General features: G+C 39.7%; 1 protein-coding gene and 1 long non-coding RNA gene across 5 annotated transcripts in view; one reads left to right on the forward strand and one right to left on the reverse strand.

The window, feature by feature from the left end:
- The window catches only part of LOC138757253 (protein unc-13 homolog B-like), a 615971-nt gene that overhangs the window by 366462 nt on the left and 226714 nt on the right, over positions 1-22795 (forward strand). For all 4 annotated transcript variants that reach the window (XM_069924286.1, XM_069924287.1, XM_069924289.1 and 1 more), the window contains 2 exons: positions 9122-9174; positions 16038-16116. In XM_069924286.1, coding sequence (XP_069780387.1) covers positions 9122-9174; positions 16038-16116 — 132 coding nt within the window. The remainder of the gene's footprint in view (positions 1-9121; positions 9175-16037; positions 16117-22795) is intronic.
- Positions 1-22795, reverse strand: part of LOC138757255 (uncharacterized) — a 701670-nt gene that overhangs the window by 308838 nt on the left and 370037 nt on the right. The gene's annotated exons all lie outside the window — the stretch shown is intronic.

Raw genomic sequence — 22795 nt, forward strand, 5'->3', positions numbered from 1 at the left:
AATGCATAATTTATATATTTAATGTTCTACATCGATGACAATCATTTTCTTTCTCATTGCATAACGATCCGTGTTGTGAGTCCACTTGTAATGAAATGCATGGAACTAGATTCTAAGATTATATAACAGGAGCTGGAGTGGACATTATTTGTAAATGATTGATAAGAGCACATTAAATTTGAAACTGTATTTCATATTGAGAATTGATTTCATTCTTTAATTGCTTGTTTCTGGCCTCATCTTTTACATTGTAATATAATCTCAATTTTATCAGGTGATAACTAGTAACATTGTCTCATCAATCATTTCATGCCAAATTCTGTTTGTTGAAGGAATGCATGGACTTCGGTGGTTTTAAAAGATGGTATTTTAAAATTTGGTTTGTTTGCAAATACAGTAAAAACTAATATCCAGCACCTGTAGGGATTGGTAGATGCCGGATATGAGAGTTTTCCGGTTGATTGAGACTTACTCCTACAATGCCTAACTAATACACCTGCATTAAGAATAAACAGTTTAAAAGACAAAAGTACTATACTCAGATTCAGATTTATTGTCAGAATATATATATGACATAGAACCTGGAGATTCCTTTTTCATGTGGGTGTGGCAGAATTACCACTACTTGGCAGTGCAAAAAAATGTAAACAAACAAAAAACTGTCAACAGATAATGAAGGAAAACAAACTGTTCAATGTAGGGAGAACAAGAAAATCAATAAAGTGCACAAGTAAGAGTACTTAAATGAGTCTCTGATTGAGTTTGTCGTTGAGGAGTCTGATGGAGGAGGGGTAGCACCTTTTCCTGAATCTGGTGGTTCACTGTACTGTACTTACACTGAACAAGCTTCACTTGCATGAATATGCAAGCATTTAACTTAAGTTTTACTTAAAGCATTTTGCTATATTTTCACTCATATACTTTGATAGCATATAAATGTTACTGCATCTGCAGGTTCCTACCCGTCCAAGGAGCTGCCCAAAAGACCATAAATAAAATCATAATTAACCACCTTCCCCCAAGTTTACAGATAAATCCTTACTAATATACTTAATAATATACTAATAAAAATAAAGACTTATTAAGCAGAGATAAAGAGACACTAGGACAGTCACACCAACAACTCTTCATCCTGGGTGATGCCATTTTATTCAATCACAACTTTATTCAAACAGTTGCTATGAGCAAAGCACAACCAAGGCTCTCTGCTGGCTGAATGTTTGTTCCCATCTTCAACAAAGGTTTATGTGTTACTTCAGAGAACATTTACAATTTTAAAGTTTTATTTATTTTTTTATTTATTTGAATATTTTAAAATTTATCTATTTTCCTTGATTTTATTTTTTGCCAGTAACTTAAGGTTTGCATGTTGCTTGAATTCCAGATAATAGGGGTTTTACGTTGTCACCATCTTGGCTGATAAGAATTTGCAACTCTGTAGTTGTAACAAAATAAGCATGTCATTTAAGTATTTCTTTGTATGATTTAACATTTTTTGGTAGTTGAACCAGATTGGCCAAGATGGAAGAGAGAAATTGTGGTTTATTATACAGAATTCTATTGTACATCTTTCCTTCCATTTGCTTCTTTTCCTGAAACTCGACAACCACGACAGCTTATTTGTATTGGGCGTTTGAATTTCATTGTTATCCAGCACAGTAGGTGCTTTCAGATTTGAGAAGGAGGGAAATTTAAGACAAGGGTTGACATGATGAATAGGCATTTCAGATCGAGATCAAAAGGAGCCAGCTTTTGGAAAAGTTCCGAGTATGAAGGGGCATGGTGGTTGGGAGAAAGAAAATAGCTTGGATCTGTCCTGCTGACTGATGTTAACAGGCCTGCCTCTTGGACTCATCCACGCTGTCAAAACTGTTAATGTGATTGAGATAATTGGATATTTGTGATCGCAAACTTGCAATAACACACAGAACATGGAAAAAGTAAAAATATTAAATATGTCTTTCCTTTATGTTCATAAATCTAAAAGAAAATTAAAATAATAAAATGTCGTGTATAATGACTTTTTTTTCTCTCAGGAGCTGATGTCTCCCAATCATTTAATGGAGAATAACTGTTATACCTGTGCCAAAGTTGACCTAGTATAGACCCAAAGGATTGATTTATCAACCTGAGAGCTGGGAAATCTGCAATAGGTAGTGCAACCCCATTGGTCACCATGAAGGATCATTTTGGGAGTAGCTGGCAACACACAGAGACTACAATGACGGTGGTGATTTAGGCCAACACCAAGGTTCCAAAGCAAAATGCACACATCTCATAATTAACATTGTCATCAGAGTTGAAGATCCGCAATATTACTCATAGAAATCAACAGGGGCACCCAACAATTAAACGGAAAAATCTCAGACTGGGCAACAAAGGGAGCAATAAAATCTCTTAAACACAGCAAGACACATAATCAGCAAAAGGTCACATAATCCAGAAGCAGTTTCTAGGTATGGATAACATTTCTAATTTCAGTTTAGCAAGACAAAACTCCCTTGGAAAAGCAATGAATTTAGTCACCTGATTAAGTTCAATTTTTTTCTACTATGTAAGAGCCTATTCAATGCTAGCTCACAGAGGAATCTGCCCCCCCCCCCCCCACTAATTTTGCCTGTAACCTATTTACTCCACATTCCTATCCACTCTCCCAGATTATACCACTCACCTGCACACTAGGAGAATTTATGGTCACCAGTTAACCAAAAAAAATCACACATCTTTGGTATGTGAGAGAATGGAGCATCCAGAGGAAACCCATGTGGTTACAGGGAGAATGAGAGCATCAGAGGTCAGCGTGGAATCTGGTGGCTGGAACTGTGAGGCAAGAGCTCTGCTAGGTGCACCTTTGTGCTGCTGAGTTTGTCTTTCTTTTCAGATCACACCTGACCATTTGTTTTCTGTTTATTGTTTTCTTCAATTGATTCTTTAAAGGGGATCAACAATCTGCGAATTCTTTAAAGGGGATCAACAATCTGCAAATAATAGTGTAGATGATGTTCCAAAGATTGTTCAGCAGCCTGGGATCATGATATGTCATCATTTGGAGCGTGCAATACACAAAAGTGCTGGAGAAAATCAGCATCTATAGGAAGTAAAGGTTAACCATCTTTTTGAGCCTGAGCCCTTGGTCAAGGTATGAGTTTAACTCCATTCTGCTGCTACACTGCCAAGTCTCTTTGGAGGCTGCCTACCCTGAAGAAGTTCTCCTTTTCTCTTTGATGGGAGTTCTGTGATAGTCTATCTCACTGCTCCCCCTCTGCTCTCAAGTTCTCATACCCTAATTCTATCCCTCAAAACTTTGAGGTAGGACTCAGGCCCAAAATATTGGCTACCCTTTACTCCACAAGCCCAAAGAGTGGATGATAGGATAATGGGTTCTCCCTATCCGCCCCCACCCCATCCCCCCCATTGACATGATCTACTGGGATCGTAGTCTGAAGAAGGCTCACAAAATCATTAATGACTACTACCACTCTGAACACAGAATCTTCACTTGTAAATATATGTGCTACGTTTATGTATGTGTTTGCCATTTTGTCCAGTTGCACTTCTACAATTGGATGATAATAATAAAAAAAGCTTGACAGCTCAACGTTTATTACAATCATACCCCAGAGGATGGTGTAGAGGTGGTCTGAAACTAGATTCTAGACTTCCTAATGAAAAGATTGCAGTCTGTCCAGGCTGGCAGCAGGAGGTCAAACACTCCAGGACTGTAGGCTCAGCCTGCTCCTGTTCATGTTTCTGGCTCACTACTGCAATGTCAGATATTTCTCCAACAGAGTCATCAAGTTTGCCAATGATATGATTATATTTGGCCTCAACAGCAACAACGATGAATCACAATACAGAGAAGAGGTGGAAAATCTCGTGAAATGGTGGAAAAATAACAACCTGAATCTCAATGTGGACAAGACAAAGGAGATGATAGTGGACTTTAGGAAGATCAGGGACAACCACCTTCCACTACACATTTGTAGCTCAGTCGTGGAGATCACCAAGTTCATCAGAATATACTTAAAAGTGTCTTATCATAGTCACATAACATCTCCTCACCTGTCAGGAAGGTGCAACAGCGTCTGCGCTTCCTTAGAAAACTAAGACAGGCAAGACTACTGGCCACGATTCTGTCAACTTTCTAGAGGATTCGGTAAAGATTCTCCTGACTGGCTGTATCAGTGCGGTATGGTTGCAACAGACCATTAAATCGGCAGTCAATCTACAGGACCATAAAAGTAGCAGAGAGGGTCACTGGGGTCTCTCTTCCTCCACGCCCCCGCAACCCCCCCCCCCCCCCAATTGATGTGATTTACCAGGATCGTTGTTTAAAGAGGGCTCACAAAATTGGGGAGGACCTTTACCTTCCTGTGCACAACATCTTTCAGCTGCCCCCATCGGGAAAAAGATACACAAGTACTCAAGCAAGAACCATCAGGCTGAGGACAGTTTCTTCCCATGGGCACTGAGACTTCTGAATGACTTCTAAAACAACCCTTCATCACTCCTCTCTTTATTGATAATATTTATTTAATATATGGGCATATGTAGAGTGCATATATATGTGTGTCATGTCTGTATTTGTGTTTGCATTGTTTGGCATCATAGACCAGAGAACGCTGTTTTGTATGGTTATACTAGTTCATTAGGATGACAAATAAACTTGAAATCGATCTTGTAATTTCCCACACTGGAGTCATGAACTTGAGAAGATTGAAAGCAGGAACTATCAAGAATGAGGGCAATCTATCACAGAGACAGAAAATGAATGGAAAATCATCAAAGATAACTTTAGGCAAATTGTGGAAGTTGTTTCTAGTGTTTCATCACTTGATTCTTATTTTAAAGCCCCTCTGTATTGTATCTCACCTAATTTCATGTTTATATTTTCTTCCAACACAGCATGAGGCCATCAGCTCCATGGGTTTCTGGTGGTTACTATAGAAAGACCATTGCCCCCACTATTCATTAACACTCCCCAGTTCTCCCATCGACTTGGGACAGCTTTGGAAGTGTGAGTGTAGAAGGCTTGAAAAAGTGGCAAAACTAGCTAAGTTTATTATGGGAACCAATCTCCTGTCTATTGAAGTGTATGTGAAGTGCTGCCTCAACAAGGCAGCCAGCATCATAGAGTAGAAGTCCGAAAATTCAGATTGCCTGGGATTGAGTCAGTCCGAATTTTTGAATTTTCCACATTCTTGGGCAGTATTTTTAAAATTCATATTTAAGGAGAAATAAAGAAACGATGAACCATGCTTCATTTATCAAAATGAGCAGTTTAAAGAAAAATAAAGTCAACACTCGACAAAAAGCATGGCCGCTTGTTGCTGCTATGCATCTGTGGTGCTTATGCAAGCATGCACACAAAAGCCTACTAAATTTAAAAGTTTGAGAGTTTTTGAAAAATCCAGATGGCTGGATTTTTGGCCTCTGGATTTTGGACTTTGTGATTTCTTCTTGCTGCTACATTCAGGCAGAGGGTACAGAAACCTGAACTCTAGCCCTTTTAGGTTCAGAAAATCTGTTAGTGGACTTCAGTGCCATGCATTAATAACAAGGCCTGCTAATATTGCCAACTGAATATAACCAGGCCTCAATACAAGATGTTGGCCTGGGAGGGATACTGGCATTTGTTTGAATTAATTTGGAGAACTTTGTAGCATATTGTGATATTTTTACTGTGTTGTGCAGCAGGCCACCTTTAATGACAGATTTGAGGTTTTGATCTTCAAATACCCTTTTCCTTAATTGACTAAATGCCATTGTGAGAGATGAGTAAACTTGACATAAAAATATGAAAGAGGGGAAACTAGTGCAGACATGTGGAGTGATGGATTAAACCAGTATGAACAGGCTAAGCATGGAAATTAGAATGCAGGAAGCAGAGTCGGCCTCTGTAAGATAAGAATCTTCTAGTCTTTTCGACAGGATCAGTGAGCCCACCTGTATGAATAAGATAAGGAGAGGTAAGGAATAATAGAATGTAGGAAGTTGAGATAGTCTGGATGAGATAAGGGTCTCCTAGCCCTAGACAGAAGTACCAAGTTCTACATATATAATTAGTAAGCCATACACAGATTTATCAAGTTAGGCATATTTAATTAGTAAACCCTAGACAGGATTAGCGAACTCTGCATATGAAGGGACTGTAGCTCTGAGAGTTGGAAAGGTGTGAATGGGGACAAGGGCAAGGTTGTGAATAAGGACAATGGGGATAATGACATGAGAGGACACCGACAGGATACCCCCTGGTCCTCCAAGTCCACTGAAACTGCACATAGGCAGGAAGGATTGCCTATGCCAAACCCATCCAGGGGGCAGAAGAATGTAAGGGGGAGGGTATTCTGATACTGAAATTCACTGTATAAAAGTTGGGTGAGCCCCAGTGTATGTGTGTATTCCCAGGGTAAGGGGAAGCACCCAACTTTGCATTGTTGTTGTAATAAATGTTCTTTGTTCTCAATTTTTGTCTCGAGCAATTTCTGTTAAGGTACTTCTATTTCTAACACCATCTTAGTACTGTTATGAGCCCAAAGTATCCCAAAACCCACCAGCAATAGATATTCACCAAGACAAATGATTACTTAAACAAAAGTTGCTTTTAATTATCTTTAAACATGAAAATAGAAGCAAACTTTAACTTATATATTATTATTAACTTAACTTAACCTAACCTAACCCCTTCTAATTCTAAGCCCACGTGTATGTAATGTGTGTGAAGTTTAGAGAAGTTATTTGGTTCACAGTCCAATTTCACTTCTCACTCTTTCAAGTTCACTGGTTGCAGGCAATTCTTATACTGTGCACAGAATTTAACATGTATAAAGTTAGCCAGGCTTTGGTGCTCGAAAGGTAAATGGTTACCACTCAAAAAGATTCTTGTAGGTTTGCAAAGAGAGATGCGTTGTTTCAGGACATCCACCACTGAGGTACTTCCCTCAGCCACTCAATGTCTTGCTGATGAAACTTGCCCCATCAAATGATAACCTCATTCTTTCAGGTCACCACAGAGTTCCTTTCTGTTTTGCTTATTCCAAGTGAAACATTTTCCACTCTGGAGCTTCTATTTCAGTTCAAGCTGCTTGTCACAGCTTTACCTCTCTCTCAGACACTCTGACACTCAGTCCGAGACTGCTTTCTCCCTCTACTTGCGTAAGCCACCTGATCTTCTCCATCAAACAATAGGAGTCAGTCTTCTGGCTCATCTGTTGTTTTTAGGTAAACAAGAATCCATCAGTGACCTCTCTGAGCACTCTAGTGAAAAGCTCTCTGCTGTTGCTTTAAAGACAATAGTCCATTCATTCCGCAATGTCAGTCCAATTAACACCTACTTGTGAAGTCTCCATAGGCATTCTTCCAAAGTTTCTGTAAGGTCACTCTGGATATGAATTCTCTAGTATTTCAAATAAGATCTGTTTTAAAGTGTTTGTTTGTAATCTACTCTTCCAATTTATCTCCCAAAAATATTTCTATACATTCTGTCACACCTTCCCCCTTTAAAGGAATTTTAACTCTTGAGTTAAAATTCAGTTATAACTAAATTGTCTTTAAAATCACTAAAGAGAAGTTGAAAGCATTGAGGGGTGGCTACTGAGATATAGAAATTGGACCAGCTAATGCAGGGAGTTGTCAAGAACCGTAATCATCAGAAACCAATGTGGGGCACCAGGAGCAGATTGTAACTGAGTCATAATGTCATATGGCACAGAAGCAGGGTGTTCAGTCTATTATGCTCATCTCATTTATTAGTGCTCATTCTGTACCCTTTTCCAATTCTAGTGCTCATCCACATGCTTTTTAATTAGAATGACTGTATCTGTCTCCCCCACCTTCTCATGCAATGTCTTCCCAAACACAAATACCCTCTGGATGTAAAACCTTCTGGGTAATTTAGGCTACATATTTGGACAAAGATGAATGGATATAACTTTGAAGTTTTTTTACATCTTGATTTATTTCAGACTTCGTTTCTAACTGGATAAATTCAACATTTGTTATAGTATCCCCGGAAACAGTTTGCTGTGACTTAGAGAAAAAAAATCATTAAACACGGGAGAAATGTTACTTCCATTTAATTTGATTAATCTTTGTCTTTTCTCTGTGTTACTAATATCTTTTCATGCTTGTATTTTGTAAAGAAAAAAATGTAGAGCAGTGACAAGTGAAAACATCTCACATTTCTGAACTTCTCCACATCTGCATCCAGACAGAGATAATAATGACCTTGATCTAACACCAATTGCATGTATTTTCTCAGTACAATACAAGTTAACATCATTTCATTAAAATGCCCAAAACTGTAGTTTATTTAATAGCTTAGTTCAAAATTATTAAAGAGCTTAATGAACTCACAAATTGCAGGTTTCATTCATTATTGAAAAATTAATCTGAGTGAAACCTTAAAATGTTATGAAACATGGCAGTCATTTGAGGTACACTGTTCTTTTACTTTGTTTGGTTGGTTCAATGTTCAATCAAATTTGAAAAATTGTTCTCTCTTGTCCCACTGTTGTTGAAGGTGCATTTTAGTAAAGGGCAAGGAGAACAGTTTGGGAAAAAAAACATACAAATGTGATCTAAATGTGTTAATACCCTGAAAAGAAGGACAAGATGAAGAAATTACTAATTTAGGTTGGTGTTACAAATTAAACTGCAAAATGAACATAGTCCAGGAATTCATAGATGATGCTTGGTGCTGTGGAATTGTTTTTATAGATACATGTCCAAGTTTTTATCCTTTACTATCTTTATATTAAACATACTTATTTCTTTCATAGAAGACCTATAGGTTTGGAATATTGTTGCAATTCAGAGTTTTATTAAAACTCTTTTGTACTTTACCGCTGTACTGAAAAGAATCCAGCTTCCCGTGCAAGAAGGAAATTTTGCAACTCTGCTCATCAGCCCTCCCAAAATACAACCTGAATATTTTATTTCATGCTTTATGATTTTTATGGTTACTTTTTATTCCTCATAAGCCTTTGTGTTTAATGCATTTGGAAATAGCAATGTACTGTGAATGCCATAAACTGAATTATTTAATAAATTAATTTGTCTCAGTAAAGTTGTGCATAAAATGGAGTTTTAAATGTTTATCCCTTTTTTTAAAAAAAAACAGGCTCATCTTGGAGCTGATGGCGATCCATCAAAATCATCTTGGTTTAAAGGAGGGTAAGTAATTATTTTATTCTCAACCCAAACGTCATCAATCTGTACATTAATTTAAAATCTGTTCTGGTGATGCTTTGTAGTTGCTTGTACTTTCCTAATAAGATTCAAGATGTATGTGAAGTTAATTTAATTATGCATATATTTTACCTAACACATATTGCAAAGCGCAGCCCCTAAATTAGTAATGACCTTTTACAAAGCAACGATAGCACATGAATAGCTGGATCTTGTGATTATATGTACAAGCAAAACCTTTAAACATTCATATGAACTGTTGTCTTATTTTACTATACATCTTCGTTCTGTTTCCCCTGTGTAATATGTAGTGAGAACTTGTTTCTCCAAGTAATTTATTCGTTTTTGTGCCACTTCAACTGAAGGGGGATTGAATTAATTATAAAGGGTTCGAGACAATAGTACACATATGGCTTCCACTAACAAATGACATACCCACCTTTTGGTATACAGTAGATGTGTTTAAAAAGGTGGAATTGGGTAACGAGTGCTAACTTGGGTATCATGTAAGATATTAAGCAACAAAATGAACACTGCAGCAATTTATAAAATATTCACTGTCACAGAGCAGCAGGGAAATGCAACAGAGACCATCTGTTTGATAATTAAATGTAAATAATATTCAGCCAAAGCTTGTTTTTAAGTCAAGACATGACGTAGGATTCCACAGCAAGGAATTTTCATGCTACCCACTGGAAAAATGTGATCATCTGATGGTCAAACATCGATAGAGCAATAGCTCCATTTGTATGACCAACATCTTCTTGACATTTCCTGTGGAAACTGAGTGGCAGACAAATTTCATCAGAATGGTGCTATGAGCAAAAGGACTCTTCAGAAGTAACTCCAAAGCAGTCTTTAATTTATGAAATAAAATCGGAAAATGGTGAAAGCTCTTTTTCCACAGATGCCTGACTTACTGAGTGTTTCCAGCATTTTTTATGTTTATTTCAAACTTCCAGCATCAACAGTTATTTTAATTTTCATGTAGTTCTTAATTTTTCTGAAGGGAACATTTGACTCTTATTTAGTGACTATAGTCAGAAGATATTGATATGGAACCGCACAACACCACAGCACATTTTTCTGCTGAGTCCTACTGACCTACACAAAGACCATATCCCTGCATAACCCTCCTGTCCATGTACTTGTCCAATTTTTTCTTAAATGTCAAAATTGAGCCTTCATTTATCAATTCAGCTTTTCACACTCCCACCAATCTCTGCGTGAAGAAGTTCCCCCCAAATGTTATTTTGGAAGCATAGAGGAGAGAGATAGATTAGCTCCTTGAATGGTGAAACACCACAACCTTGCACTCAACATCAGTAAAACCAAGGAAATGATTGTGGACTTAAGGAGGAAGTCAGGGGAACATGACCCAGCCTTTGTTAAGGGTCAGTTATGGAGAAAGTCAAGATCTTCAAATTCCTGGGTGTCAACATCTCTGAGGATCTGTCCTGAGCCTCCATGTTTGATGCAATCACAAAGAAGGCTCGCCATTGGCTATACTTTGTGAGGTATCTGAGGAGATTCAGTATGTCACCGAAGACTCTTTGGTGACATACTGCCAGCATTCTGGCTGGTTGCATCAGTTCGTGGTATGGAGGCACCAACTATCAGAACAAGAATTAAACCCCAGAGGGTTATTAACTTGGCCTGCAATATCACAGGCACCAGACTTTACCCCACTAAGGACATCTACAAGAGGCAATGTCTTAAAAATGCAGCCTTTATCCTCAAAGACACCCTCCACCCAGGCTTGACAAAAACTGCATGCAATACTCCAAATTTAGCCTCACCAATCTCTTATACAACTTCAGCATAATATCCAATTCCTCTACTTAATGCTTTGATTTGCAAGGCAAAGTTCCAAAAGCTCTATTTATGAGCATATCTATCTGGATGCCACTTTCAGGGATTTGCGTATTTATATTCCCAGATCCCTCTATTCTACCACACTCCTGTGTGCTCTACTGTTTACCGTGTACTTCCTTCCTTGGTTTGTTCTTCCAAAGTGCAAAACTTCATGTTTTTCTGCATTAAATACATAGAACGTTGAAGGACATGGCAGGCTCTTCATCTCATGACATTGTGCTGACCTAAATAAACTTACTGAACAACCTAAGCCTTCATGACCTTGGTCATGACCTTGGTACACATAACCCTCTATTTTTCTGCGATCCACTTGCCTGTCCCAAGGGACTTTTAAATGTTCCTATTGTACCAGCTTTCACCACCACCCCAGCAATACATACCAGGCACTCAATACTCTCTGTGTTAAAGCTTACTCCTGACGTCTCCCTTAAATTTTCCTCCCCTTACCTTGTAAAGATGTCCTCTGGTATTCACCCTGGGAAAAAGGTACTGTCTGACCATCATATCTCTCCCTCTCATAATCTTACAGAACTCTATTAAGTCACCTATCATTCTTCTTCACTCCAAAGAGAAAAGCCCTAGCTCTATTGACCTTGTCTCACCAGATTCGTTCTTCGATCCAGGCTCATCCTGGTTATTCTCCTCTGTACTCTCTCTAAAGCTTCCAATCCTTTCTGTAATGAGGTGACTAGAGCTAAACAGAATATTCCAAGTATGGTCTAACCAGAGTTTTATAGGCCTGTAACATTTCCTTACAACTCTTGAACTCAATCCCCCTACTAATGAAGGCCAGCATATTGCAAGCCTTCTTAACTGCCCTATCAAATTGCATGGTAACCTTGAGAGATCTATGGATTTAGACCCCAAGGTTCCTCTGTTCTTCCATACTATTAAAAATTCTTCCATTAACTATATACTCTTCCTTCATGTTCAACCTTCCACAACACATCACTCCACACTTATCTGGATTGAACGGCATCTGCCACTCTGCAACCTGTCCATATCCTCTTGTAACCTTCTACACTATCTACAATACCTCCATGTCATCTGAAAACATACTGACCCATCCTTCTAATTCTTCATCCAGATCATTTATAAAAATCACAAAGAGTAGAAGTCCCAGAACAGATCCCTGCAGAACTCCACTAGTCACTGACCTCCAGGCAGAATATATTTCATCTACTATTACCTTCAGCTTTCTACAGGCAAGCCATTTCACACAGCCAAGGTTCAATGAATCCCTAGCCTCATGACTTTCTGATCATGACCTTGTCAAATTCCTCACTAAAATCCATATACTACCTTACCTTCATATATTTCTTTTGTTACCCTCTCAAAAACATCAGGTTCGTGTGGTGCAACATGCTCTTCACAAAGCCATGCTGACTATTCCTGATCAGACGATGCTTCTCTAAATGCTCGTAAATCCTGTCCCTAAGAATCCTCTTCAATAGTTTGCACACCACTGATGTAAGACTCACTGGTCTATAATTCCCAGGATTCTCCCTATTACCCTTTTTAAACAAGGAGACTACATATGCCATTCTCCAATCCTCCAGTACCTCCCTTGTCACCAGGGAGGATCCAAAGATCATTGCCAATGCCCCAGCGATCTCTTCCCTCGCTTTCTGTAGTAACCTGGGGTATATCTCAACTGGTCCTGGGAACTTATAAATCCTAATGTTTTTAAGAAGATTCTGCATGGCCTCTTAACCTCAACTTGCTCCAACCTATAAGCTTTTTTTAATACTGTCCTCACATTGTCCAAGGACCCTCTCTCTGGTGAACACTGAAGCAAAGTATTCATTTAGGATCTCCCCTACCTCCTCTGCCTCCAGGCACAGGTTGCTTTAAGTGGCCCTACCTTTACTCTCATCCTTCTGTTCTTTATGTACACATAGCACACCTTTGGGTCTTTCTTAATCCTACTTTCCAAGGCCTTCTCATGACCACTTCTTGCTTTCCTAAGCCTTTTCTTTGTTCCTTCCTGGCTACCAGATAACACTCATGAGCCCTTCCTGTCTTTTGCTTCCTAAACCTTCTGGCTGGCTTCCTTCTTCCTTTTAACTAGCTGTCTCACCTCTTTTGTTAACCTTATCCTAGCATCAAAATTAGAATTAGGATTTATTGTCCTGAACATCAGGGTTTTGCGGCAGTATCATAGTGCAAGTGTACATACTATAACCATCTTACACCATTACTATAAAAAATAAAATAAAAGAATAATAACAATAATAGAGCAGGAAAAGTAAGGTAATGTCTTTGGTTCATTCATTATTCAGGAATCTGATGGGAGTGGGAAAGAAGCTCCCCTTCTGCTGAGTGCTCATCTTTAGTTCCTGTACCTTTTACCTGATGGTAGCAGAGTGAAGAGGGCGTGGCCTGGGTGATGGGGGTCTTTGAGGATAAAGACTATTTTTTAAAGATACTGCCTCATGTAGATAGCCTTGATGGAGTGAAGTCTGGTGCCTGTGATGTTGCAGGCTGAGTTAACAACCCTCTGGAGTTTATTATTGTCCTGAGAGTTGGTGCCTTTTCCTACCATCTTTTCCTCAGTGGAACAGTGGTGCCTTTTCCTCAGTGCAACAGACCTATCAAGAACCCCCATGAAAGTGGTCCCTAAATATTCTCCACATTAATTCTGTGCTTTTCCCTGAGGACATCTATTCCCAGTTTACTCTCCCTTGTTTCTGCCTAATCCCAGTGTAATTAGCCCTTTCCCAATTAAACACTTGACTATTTTGTCTACTTCTGTCCTTGTTCACTATCACCGAACACCCACTGAGTGGTCTGTTAGCTGACCAGTTCCATTACCTCATACTCGATCCAGTATGGCCTCTCCTCTAGTTGGCTTGTCCACATATTGTGTCAGGAATTCCTCCTGGACACCCCTTCCCCCATCTATCCCTCTTGCTGTAAGGAGATCCTAGTCAATATTAGAGAAGTTGAAGGCTCCCATAGCAACAACCCTGCTATTTTTTCAACATTCCACAATCTGCATACTTATCTGCTGCTCAATGTTTCTTGGAGTCCACTTAACTAGTGATCTATCATGGACGCGCATGTCCTTATTTGTCAGGAAGGCTGAGGCAGATGAAGCTTATGTCCACCATCCTGTCAACCTTCTACAGGGTCTGTAATTAGACCATTCTTGCCGGCTGCATCACAGTGTGATACAACTGCTATAGAATGTCAGATTGGAGGTCAATCCACAGTACCGTAAGTGTGGCAGAGAAGATCACTGAGGTCTCCCTCCTTCCCTATCTGGAATTTAGTGGGATCGGGACTAAAGATGGATCACAAAATCTGTGAGGACCCCTATCACCCCACACACATATCTTCCAGCTACTCCTGTCAGAAAAGAGATACAGGAGTATCAAAGCCAGAGCCACCAGACTTTGGGAAATGAGACAGCTGAATGACTGATGAACTGCTTATACAAACCCTCCATGACTCACTATTTATGGAACAATAATATTTATTTATTTCAATTTTTTATATGGGTACTGTATTGTCTGTCTGTTTTTGTGTAATGTCTGTATCTGTTTTTGCAGTGTGTTGTACCGAAGACCAGAAAATGCTGTTTCATTGGGCTGTACTTGTACAGTCTGATGACACACAAACTTGAATTTGAATTTTTTTTCCTTGAGTACAATTTACAGTTACCAATAAGTATAAATTCTGACTGTCCTGCACGAAAAATAATCTGAAGGTTGTATGTTATGTCATGTACGTACTCTGACAATAAATTTGAACTTTGAATCAAAAGGTTGTTGCCTCTCTGGTCAGAAGATTCAACATTGTTTCTTTCCCTTGGGTGGAGGTTCATTTGAACTTTGTGGAGAATTCAGAGCAGAACTGAGTTGGAGAATGAAAGGAACAGGCAACTGAAAGCTGGGGTTATGCTTTTGTAAAGCAGTCACCCAACTTGTCTTTCCTCACTTTTAGGGTGAACAGAGTAAATTAGCCAGACTTTTCAGCCTCTTATATCTTGATGATAATAATATATATTTGTTTCAGGGACTTTTATCATTGCCTGATATTTTCAGCTGGTGTTATTGCTTAGGAAATCATCTTTACAAATGTTTTTCAATAAAATGCCTGTAATTGTCCAAAATGGATTTTTATTTGAATTGTAATATTTAATGTTCTCAGAATGCTAGTGCTTTTGTCTTCATTGTATCATTCCTGCTTGCCTTGGATCCAACTGAATGATTCACCAAGACAAAAAGAGAAATTAGATTGATATTAAATGGGAGCCTCTTGAGAGCTGTTACGGACAACTGATTTCCTGACCTGAAGTCGGGGGTAAAACACAGGATTCTGTTGACGCCATGGTTAAGTGAAAAAACACACAAATGCTGGAGAAACTCAGCAGGTCAAACCGTGCCTTTATGGAGCAAAGGTAAAGATACCTCACGTTCCCCCATACTTTGATGAAGGGCTCAAGCCCATAATGTTGGTTATACATAAAGGCATGGTTTGACCTTCTGAGTTTCTCCAGCATTTGTGTGCTTTTTTTCTCCTGACCTGAAGTCTGTTCAGGTTATAACAAGTTGACTTGTTATAACTGCTCTCAATTTTGATGGGTAGCAAACTTTTTGATTTAGTTCATTTGAATGCAGCAGTGCAAATTCAGTGTGAGAATAACGAAGTTGTTTCCACGTGGATTGGCTGATTTGGTTCCATTAATTCAACACTTGGTAACAATAGATGTATTTAGATGAGAAAGGAGAAGAAGCATGGATTGATAATGTGACAAAGTAAGTTGTCTGGAGGCTTGGTAAATACCCATATAGGGTATTTAAATCCAAACAGGTTTGAATTTCCTGTTTCAGTGCTCTCCCTCTCAGTTTTGTTCATCTAGTGACACATAATTTGTCTTGTAAACAAAAGTGATTAACTAAATTAGGCATGAACATGCTTGATTTTAAAGAGCCAAATTAAAAGTCTGGATGCTATTGATCTTCTAGGACTGGTGGTGGTCTATTTGGTATCGACAGTATGCCAGACCTACGAAAGAAAAAACCCATTCCACTTGTTAGTGATCTGGTAAGTTTTTTTTTCTTTCTCGTACAATCATCTGTGTGTTGCACGATTAATGAGGTTTTTGTTTTTGTTCCTGTCGTTGAGAATAATTGCTGGTTTTTATGAAGATTTGAACTCTGCTGTTAATTGTGAGTTAATCAGGATTCTGGAATAACAAGAATAATTTGCGTGACATTCACAACACATTTTAGTCCTTGTTTGGCTGAAGATGAACCACTATCATGAAATTACTTAAATGGAAATTGCTACAAGTTTAAATCATTCTTCAGAGCATCTGGCAGTAACATATGGTTTTCTGTTCATGATGTCACAATCTTAACACTTCTGTACTTTTTTGCATTAACAGCTTCCCCTTTTACAAATCAGAATTCCCTTTTCTCCTTTCAGCTATTTGAAGGTGGTTTATTTCTATGCACCATCACTGACTCATTGAGAATTGATAACTCTTTAAGTGCCTATGGTTATATGGTCCTTTTTAACAGATGCCTTTGCATAAATTTCCACTTTACAAAATTATATTACCAATTTTTTTAAATCTCTACCTACTTAGGTAGCATGCAATATACAGTTATCCATGGTGGTTTGTGTATAAGTGCCTGACATATCTAATTTACACCTTTTGTCTGTTGGTCTGTATTCTCTCCCTCCTGATTCTTCCCATCTCCCCTGCCGTTTAATTCAGGCACTTGCTTGCTTTTTACTCATTCTCTGAGGAAGGGTTCAGCCCTGAAAAGTTGGTTATATATCTTTACCTTCTCTGGTTGCTGCAAGACTTGCTGAGTTCCTGCAGCATTTATGCTTTTTGAGGGGAAGAGAGAGACTGGGGAGTGGTTTAACAGAAGCTGTGTGGTTGCAGAGTGCCCAGTCAGAATATGAGGTGTTGTTCCTCCAAGTTGCAGGTAGCCTCAGTTTGGTAGTTCACGAAGCCATGGATAGACCTGTCGGTGTAGGAATGGTGTGTAGAATTAACATAGTTGGCCACTGGGAGGTCCCTGATATTGCAGTGGACAGATGTGGGTCAGTGGTTCTCAACATTTTTCTTTCCACTCACATACCACTTAAAGTAATCCCTATGCCATTTGAGGCTCTGTGATTAGTAAGGAATTGTGATGTGAGTGGGAAGGGAAGGTTGAGAATCACTTGCTCTAGATCCAATTGTTACTGAAATATTTTGCTTGAGAAAAATTGTCATTGGCCCATTTCCTTTAGAATTATGAAACCGTCCACATAAGGAGTCATTTAGGTATGATTAAAACAGTGGTATGTGAGTGGAAAGAAAAAGGTTGAGAACCACTGCAGTAGGTGCTGACCCTGCTTCCAGTCTCTCCTATAAAGAGGAGGCCACAATGGGAGCACGAGATGACTCTTGCAGATTCACAAGTGAAGTGTTGCTTCACTTGGAAAGACTGTTTGAGGCTCTGATTTGTGGTGAGGGATGGGTGCAAATGTACATTTCCTGCAGTCACAGGTGTAGGTATTGAGGGGACGATTATTAGCAAGGTACAAGTGGAAATTGAGATAAACAAATATGATTTGATTAGGATTACAGAAGCATGGCTGCAGGGTGGGCAAGCATGGGAACTTAACATCCCAGGGTATACGATATTTAGGAGGGATCGGCAAGAAAGAAAAGGAGGTGGGGTAGTATTGATGGTGAGAGAAGGGACCGACATGATTGACAGAAAGGATATCAACTCTGAAGATGCGGAATCTATATGGGTAGAACTGAGGAATAGCAAGGGGCGGAAAACGTTAGTGGGGGTGGTATATAGGCCTCCAAATAGTAGTGTAGAGGTGAGGGAAGGCATTAAAAGAGAAATTAGAAAAGCGTGCAATAAGGGAACAGCTGTCATCATGGGAGACTTTAATTTGCATATAGATTGGACTAGCCAAATTAGTAAAAGTACTGAGGAGGAGGAATTCCTTGAATGTTTACAGGACGGTTATCTAGACCAATATTTCAAGGAACCAACTCGGGAGCAGGCCATTTTAGATTGGTATTTTATGCAATGATAAGGGGCTAATCAACAGCCTTGTTGTACGAGGCCCTTTGGGTAGGAGCGATCACAATATGATCGAATTCTCACTCAACATGGAGAGTGATGAAATTAAAACCGAGACTAAGGTCCTGAATTTAAATAAAGGGAATTATGATGGTATGAGACGGGAGTTGAGTAAGATTGATTGGGTGGTGTTTTTGGGGGAGTTGACTGTGGATAGACAATGGAAAGCATTCACAGATCTAATGGAGAAATTGCAAAATCATTTTGGCATAAAAATAAACCAAAAAAGGTGACTCAACCGTGGATAACAAGGGAAATTAGAGACAGCATTAGGTCCAAAGAGAGAGCATATCAATTGGCCAAAAAAAGTACCACAACCGAAGACTGGGAGCAGTTCAAGATGCACCAAAGGAGGACAAAGGGATTAATCAAGAGAGCAAAAATAAATTACAAAAGTAAGCTTGCGGCAAATATAAAAACCGACTGCAAAAGCTTTTATAAATATGTCAAGAGGAAAAGATTGGTGAAATCCAGAGTAGGTCCTTTGCAGTCAGAATCAGGGGAATATATAATGGGGAATAAGGAAATGGCAGACCAATTAAATTCTTACTTTAGTTCTGTTTTTACAAGAGAGGATACAAATAACCTCCCAAGGATGTTGGGAAACATAGAGACTAATGCAAGGGAGGAACTGAAAGAAATCAGTATCTCTAAGGACATGGTCTTGGGGAAATTGATGGGATTGAAGGCAGATAAATCCCAAGGGCCTGATAATCTACATCCTAGAGTACTTAAGGAAGTGTCCATTCAGATAGCAGATGCTTTAAGAATTATTTTCCAGAACTCGATAGACTCAGGATCAGTACCCATGGATTGGAGGGTAGCTAATATTACCCCACTATTTAAAAAGGGGGGTAGAGAAAAAGCGGGAATTATAGGCCGGTGAGCCTTACATCAGTAGTGGGCAAAATGATGGAATCCATTATTAAGGATGTAATAGCGGAGCATATGACTAGCAGAGAAGGTATCGGATGGAGTCAACATGGATTTACAAATGGTAAATCGTGCTTGACAAATCTATTGGAATTCTTTGAGATGGTGACAGGTAAAATAGATGGGGGAGAGCCAGTGGATGTGGTGTACCTGGACTTCCAAAAGGCCTTCGATAAGGTCCCGCATAAACGTCTGGGTTCCAAAATCAAGGCTCATGGGATTGGGGGCAAAGTATTGATGTGGATTGAGAACTGGCTGGCAGGTAGAAGAGAGTTGGGATAAATGGTTCATTTTCTGAGTGGCAGGTGGTGACCAGTGGGGTGCCACAGGGATCTGTACTGGGACCCCAGCTGTTCAGAATTTACATTAATGATCTGGATGAGGGGATTGGATGTAATATCTCCAAATTTGCAGATGACACTAAGCTAGGAGGGGTTGTGTGCACGGAAGAGGGGTCAGGAAGCTCCAGTGTGATTTGGATAAATTGAGGGACTGGGCAGATACATGGCAAATGCACTACAATGTGGTTAAATGTGAGGTTATCCACTTTGGTAATACAAACCGGAGGGCAGATTACTATTTGAATGGCAATAGATTAAGAGATGGGGAAGTGCAGAGAGTCCTAGGGGTACTTGTACATCAGTCTCTGAAGGCGAGCATGCAGGTACAGCAGGCGGTTAAAAAGGCAAATGGTATGTTGGCCTTCATATCAAGAGGGTTTGAGTATAGGATCAAGGATACCTTACTGCAGCTGTACAGGGCCTTGGTGAGACCCCACCTGGAGTATTGTGTGCAGTTTTGGTCACCTTATCTAAGGAAGGATGTTCTTGCAATGGAGGGAGTGCAGAGGTGATTCACCAGGCTGATACCTGGAATGGCAGGAATGACTTATGAGGAAAGATTGCGCAAATTGGGATTGTACTCGCTGGAGTTTAGAAGATTGAGAGGGGATCTCATAGAGACATATAAAATTCTGGCAGGACTGGACAGAATGGATGCAGATGGGATGTTTCCAATGATGGGAAAATCCAGAACCCGGGGCCATGGTTTGAGGATACTAGGCAAACCATTTAGGACCGAGATGAGGAGGAATTTCTTTACCCAGAGGGTGGTGAATCTGTGGAATTCATTGCCACAGAGGGCAGTAGAGGCAGGTTCATTAAATATATTTAAGAGGGAATTAGATCTATTTCTTCAGTATAAGGGTATTAAAGGTTATGGAAGGCGGGGACAGGGTACTGAACTTTAAGATCAGCCATGATCTCGTTGAATGGCAGAGCAGGCTCGAAGGGTCGAATGACCTACTTCTGCTCCTATCTTCTATGTTTCTATGAGGAACGGTCCCTGTGGAGAATGGAGATGGGAAGGATGTGGAAGATGTGTTTAGTGGTGGGATCACGTTGTAGGAGGCGGAATTTGAGGAGGGTAATATATTCAGTCTGGATGCTGATGGGGTAATCGGTGAGGATGGGGAGTCCTGTCATTGTTGTGCTTTGGGGTAGAGGGGGCCAGGGCAGATATGCAGGAAATGTAGGAGATGAGGATAAGGGCTAAGTTTATTTTAATGAGGGGGAAGCCAAGTTTTTATTTGAAGAAGGAGGACATCTCAGATCTTCTGGTATAGAAGACCTCATTCTGTGAGCCCATGTTTTAGAGAAGAGCAAGAAGGGACCTAAAGTTGAGGTTCTGGATTGGAGAAGAGCAAATTTCGAAGGAATGAGAAGGGATTTGGCGAGTATTGAATGGGACAGGATATTTTCAGGTAAGGATGTAAATGAAAAATGGAGGATATTCAAAAAAGAAATTTTGCGGGTACGGAGTAGATATGTCCCAGTGAGGAACAAAGGAAAGGCTGGAAGTCATAGGGAGGCTTGGTTTTCGAGGAATATTGGAAATTTGGTTAGGAGAAAAAGGGAGGTGTACAAGAGGTATAAAGAGCAGGGAGCTGAGAGTTTGAAGGAGGACTACAAGGAGTGTCGAAGGAATCTTAAGAAAGAAATTAGAAAGGCCAAAAAAAGGCACGAAGAAGTTTTGGCAGACAGAGTAAAAATAAATCCAAAGGGTTTCTATAGGTACATTAAAAGTAAAAGATTAGTGAGGGATAAAATTGGATCCCTTGTAGATAACGAGGGTAGGCTGAGTGAGAAGTCAGAGGAAATGGGGGAAATTTTGAATGATTTCTTTGCCTCGGTATTCACTAGGGAAAAAAATATTGAACCAGTTGAAATAAAGAAAAATAGTGGGGAGGTCATGAAACATATAAGGATAACCGAGGAGGTAGTGATGGCTGTGTAGAAAAAGATAAAGGTGGATAAATCTCCAGGACCGGACAAAATATTCCCAAGGACACTCAGGGAGGCTTGTGGACAGATAGTGGGGCCATAAACAGAGATATTTTGGATGTCACTGGTCACGGGGGTAGTTCCAAAGGATTGGAGGGTGGCTCATGTGGTTCCGCTGTTTACGAAAGGGTCCAAATTTAAACCTGGGAATTATAGTCCCTTGAGTCTGACGTCTGTGGTGGGTAAGTTGATGGAAAGTGTTCTGAGGGATGGTATTTACAAATATTTGGAGGTACAGGGATTGATAGGGAGTAATCAGCATGGTTTTGTCAGGGGTAGATCATGCTTGACAAACCTGATTGAGTTTTTCGAGGGGGTTACAAAAAAGGTTGATGAAGGGAAAGCTGTGGATGTTGTCTATTTAGACTTTAGTAAAGCTTTTGACAAAGTTCCCCACAGGAGGTTAGGAAAAAAGGTGGAGGCATTAGGTATAAATAAGGAGGTAGTGCAATGGATTCAGCAATGGTTGGATGGGAGGTGTCAGAGAGTAGTGGTGGAAAATTGTTTGTCCAATTGGAGGCCGGTGACTAGTGGAGTTCCTTAGGGATCGGTCCTGGGTCCACTATTGTTTGTTATATATATTAACGATCTGGAAGTAGGGGTGGAGAATTGGATAACCAAGTTTGCGGATGATACAAAGATTGGTGGTGTTGTGGACAGTGAGGAAGATTACCGTAGATTAAAAGGTGATTTAGGAAGGCTGGAGGTGTGGGCTGAGAAATGGCTGATGGAATTGAATACAGATAAGTGTGAGGTGTTACATTTTGGAAAGGCAAATCTAAATAGGTCATATGCATTAAATGGTAGGCTATTGAGATGTGCAGAGCAACAAAGGGATTTAGGAGTGATGGTAAATAGTACCCTCAAGGCTGATACTCAGGTAGATGGTGTGGTGAAGAAGGCATTTGGAATGTTGGCCTTCATAAATCGGAGTATTGAATTCAAGAGTAGGGAGGTTATGATGAAATTGTACAAGGCATTGGTGAGGCCAAATTTGGAATACTGTATACAGTTTTGGTCACCAAATTATAGGAAAGATATAAACAAAATAGAGAGAGTACAGAGAAGGTTCACAAGAATTTTGACAGGATTTCAAGGTTTGAGTTACAGGGAAAGGTTGTGCAGACTAGGGCTTTTTTCTCTGGAACGTAGAAGATCGAGGGGGGACTTGATAGAGGTGTTTAAGATTTTAAAAGGGACAGACAGAGTAAATGTGGATAGGCTTTTTCAATTAAGAGTGGGGGAGATTCAAACTAGAGGGCATGGTTTAAGATTGAAGGGGGAAAATTATAAAAGGAACATGAGGGGAAATTTCTTTACGCAAAGGGTGGTGGGGATGTGGAT

This window comes from Narcine bancroftii, chromosome 3 (genome assembly GCF_036971445.1).
Source record: "Narcine bancroftii isolate sNarBan1 chromosome 3, sNarBan1.hap1, whole genome shotgun sequence".
Lineage (NCBI taxonomy): Eukaryota > Metazoa > Chordata > Chondrichthyes > Torpediniformes > Narcinidae > Narcine > Narcine bancroftii.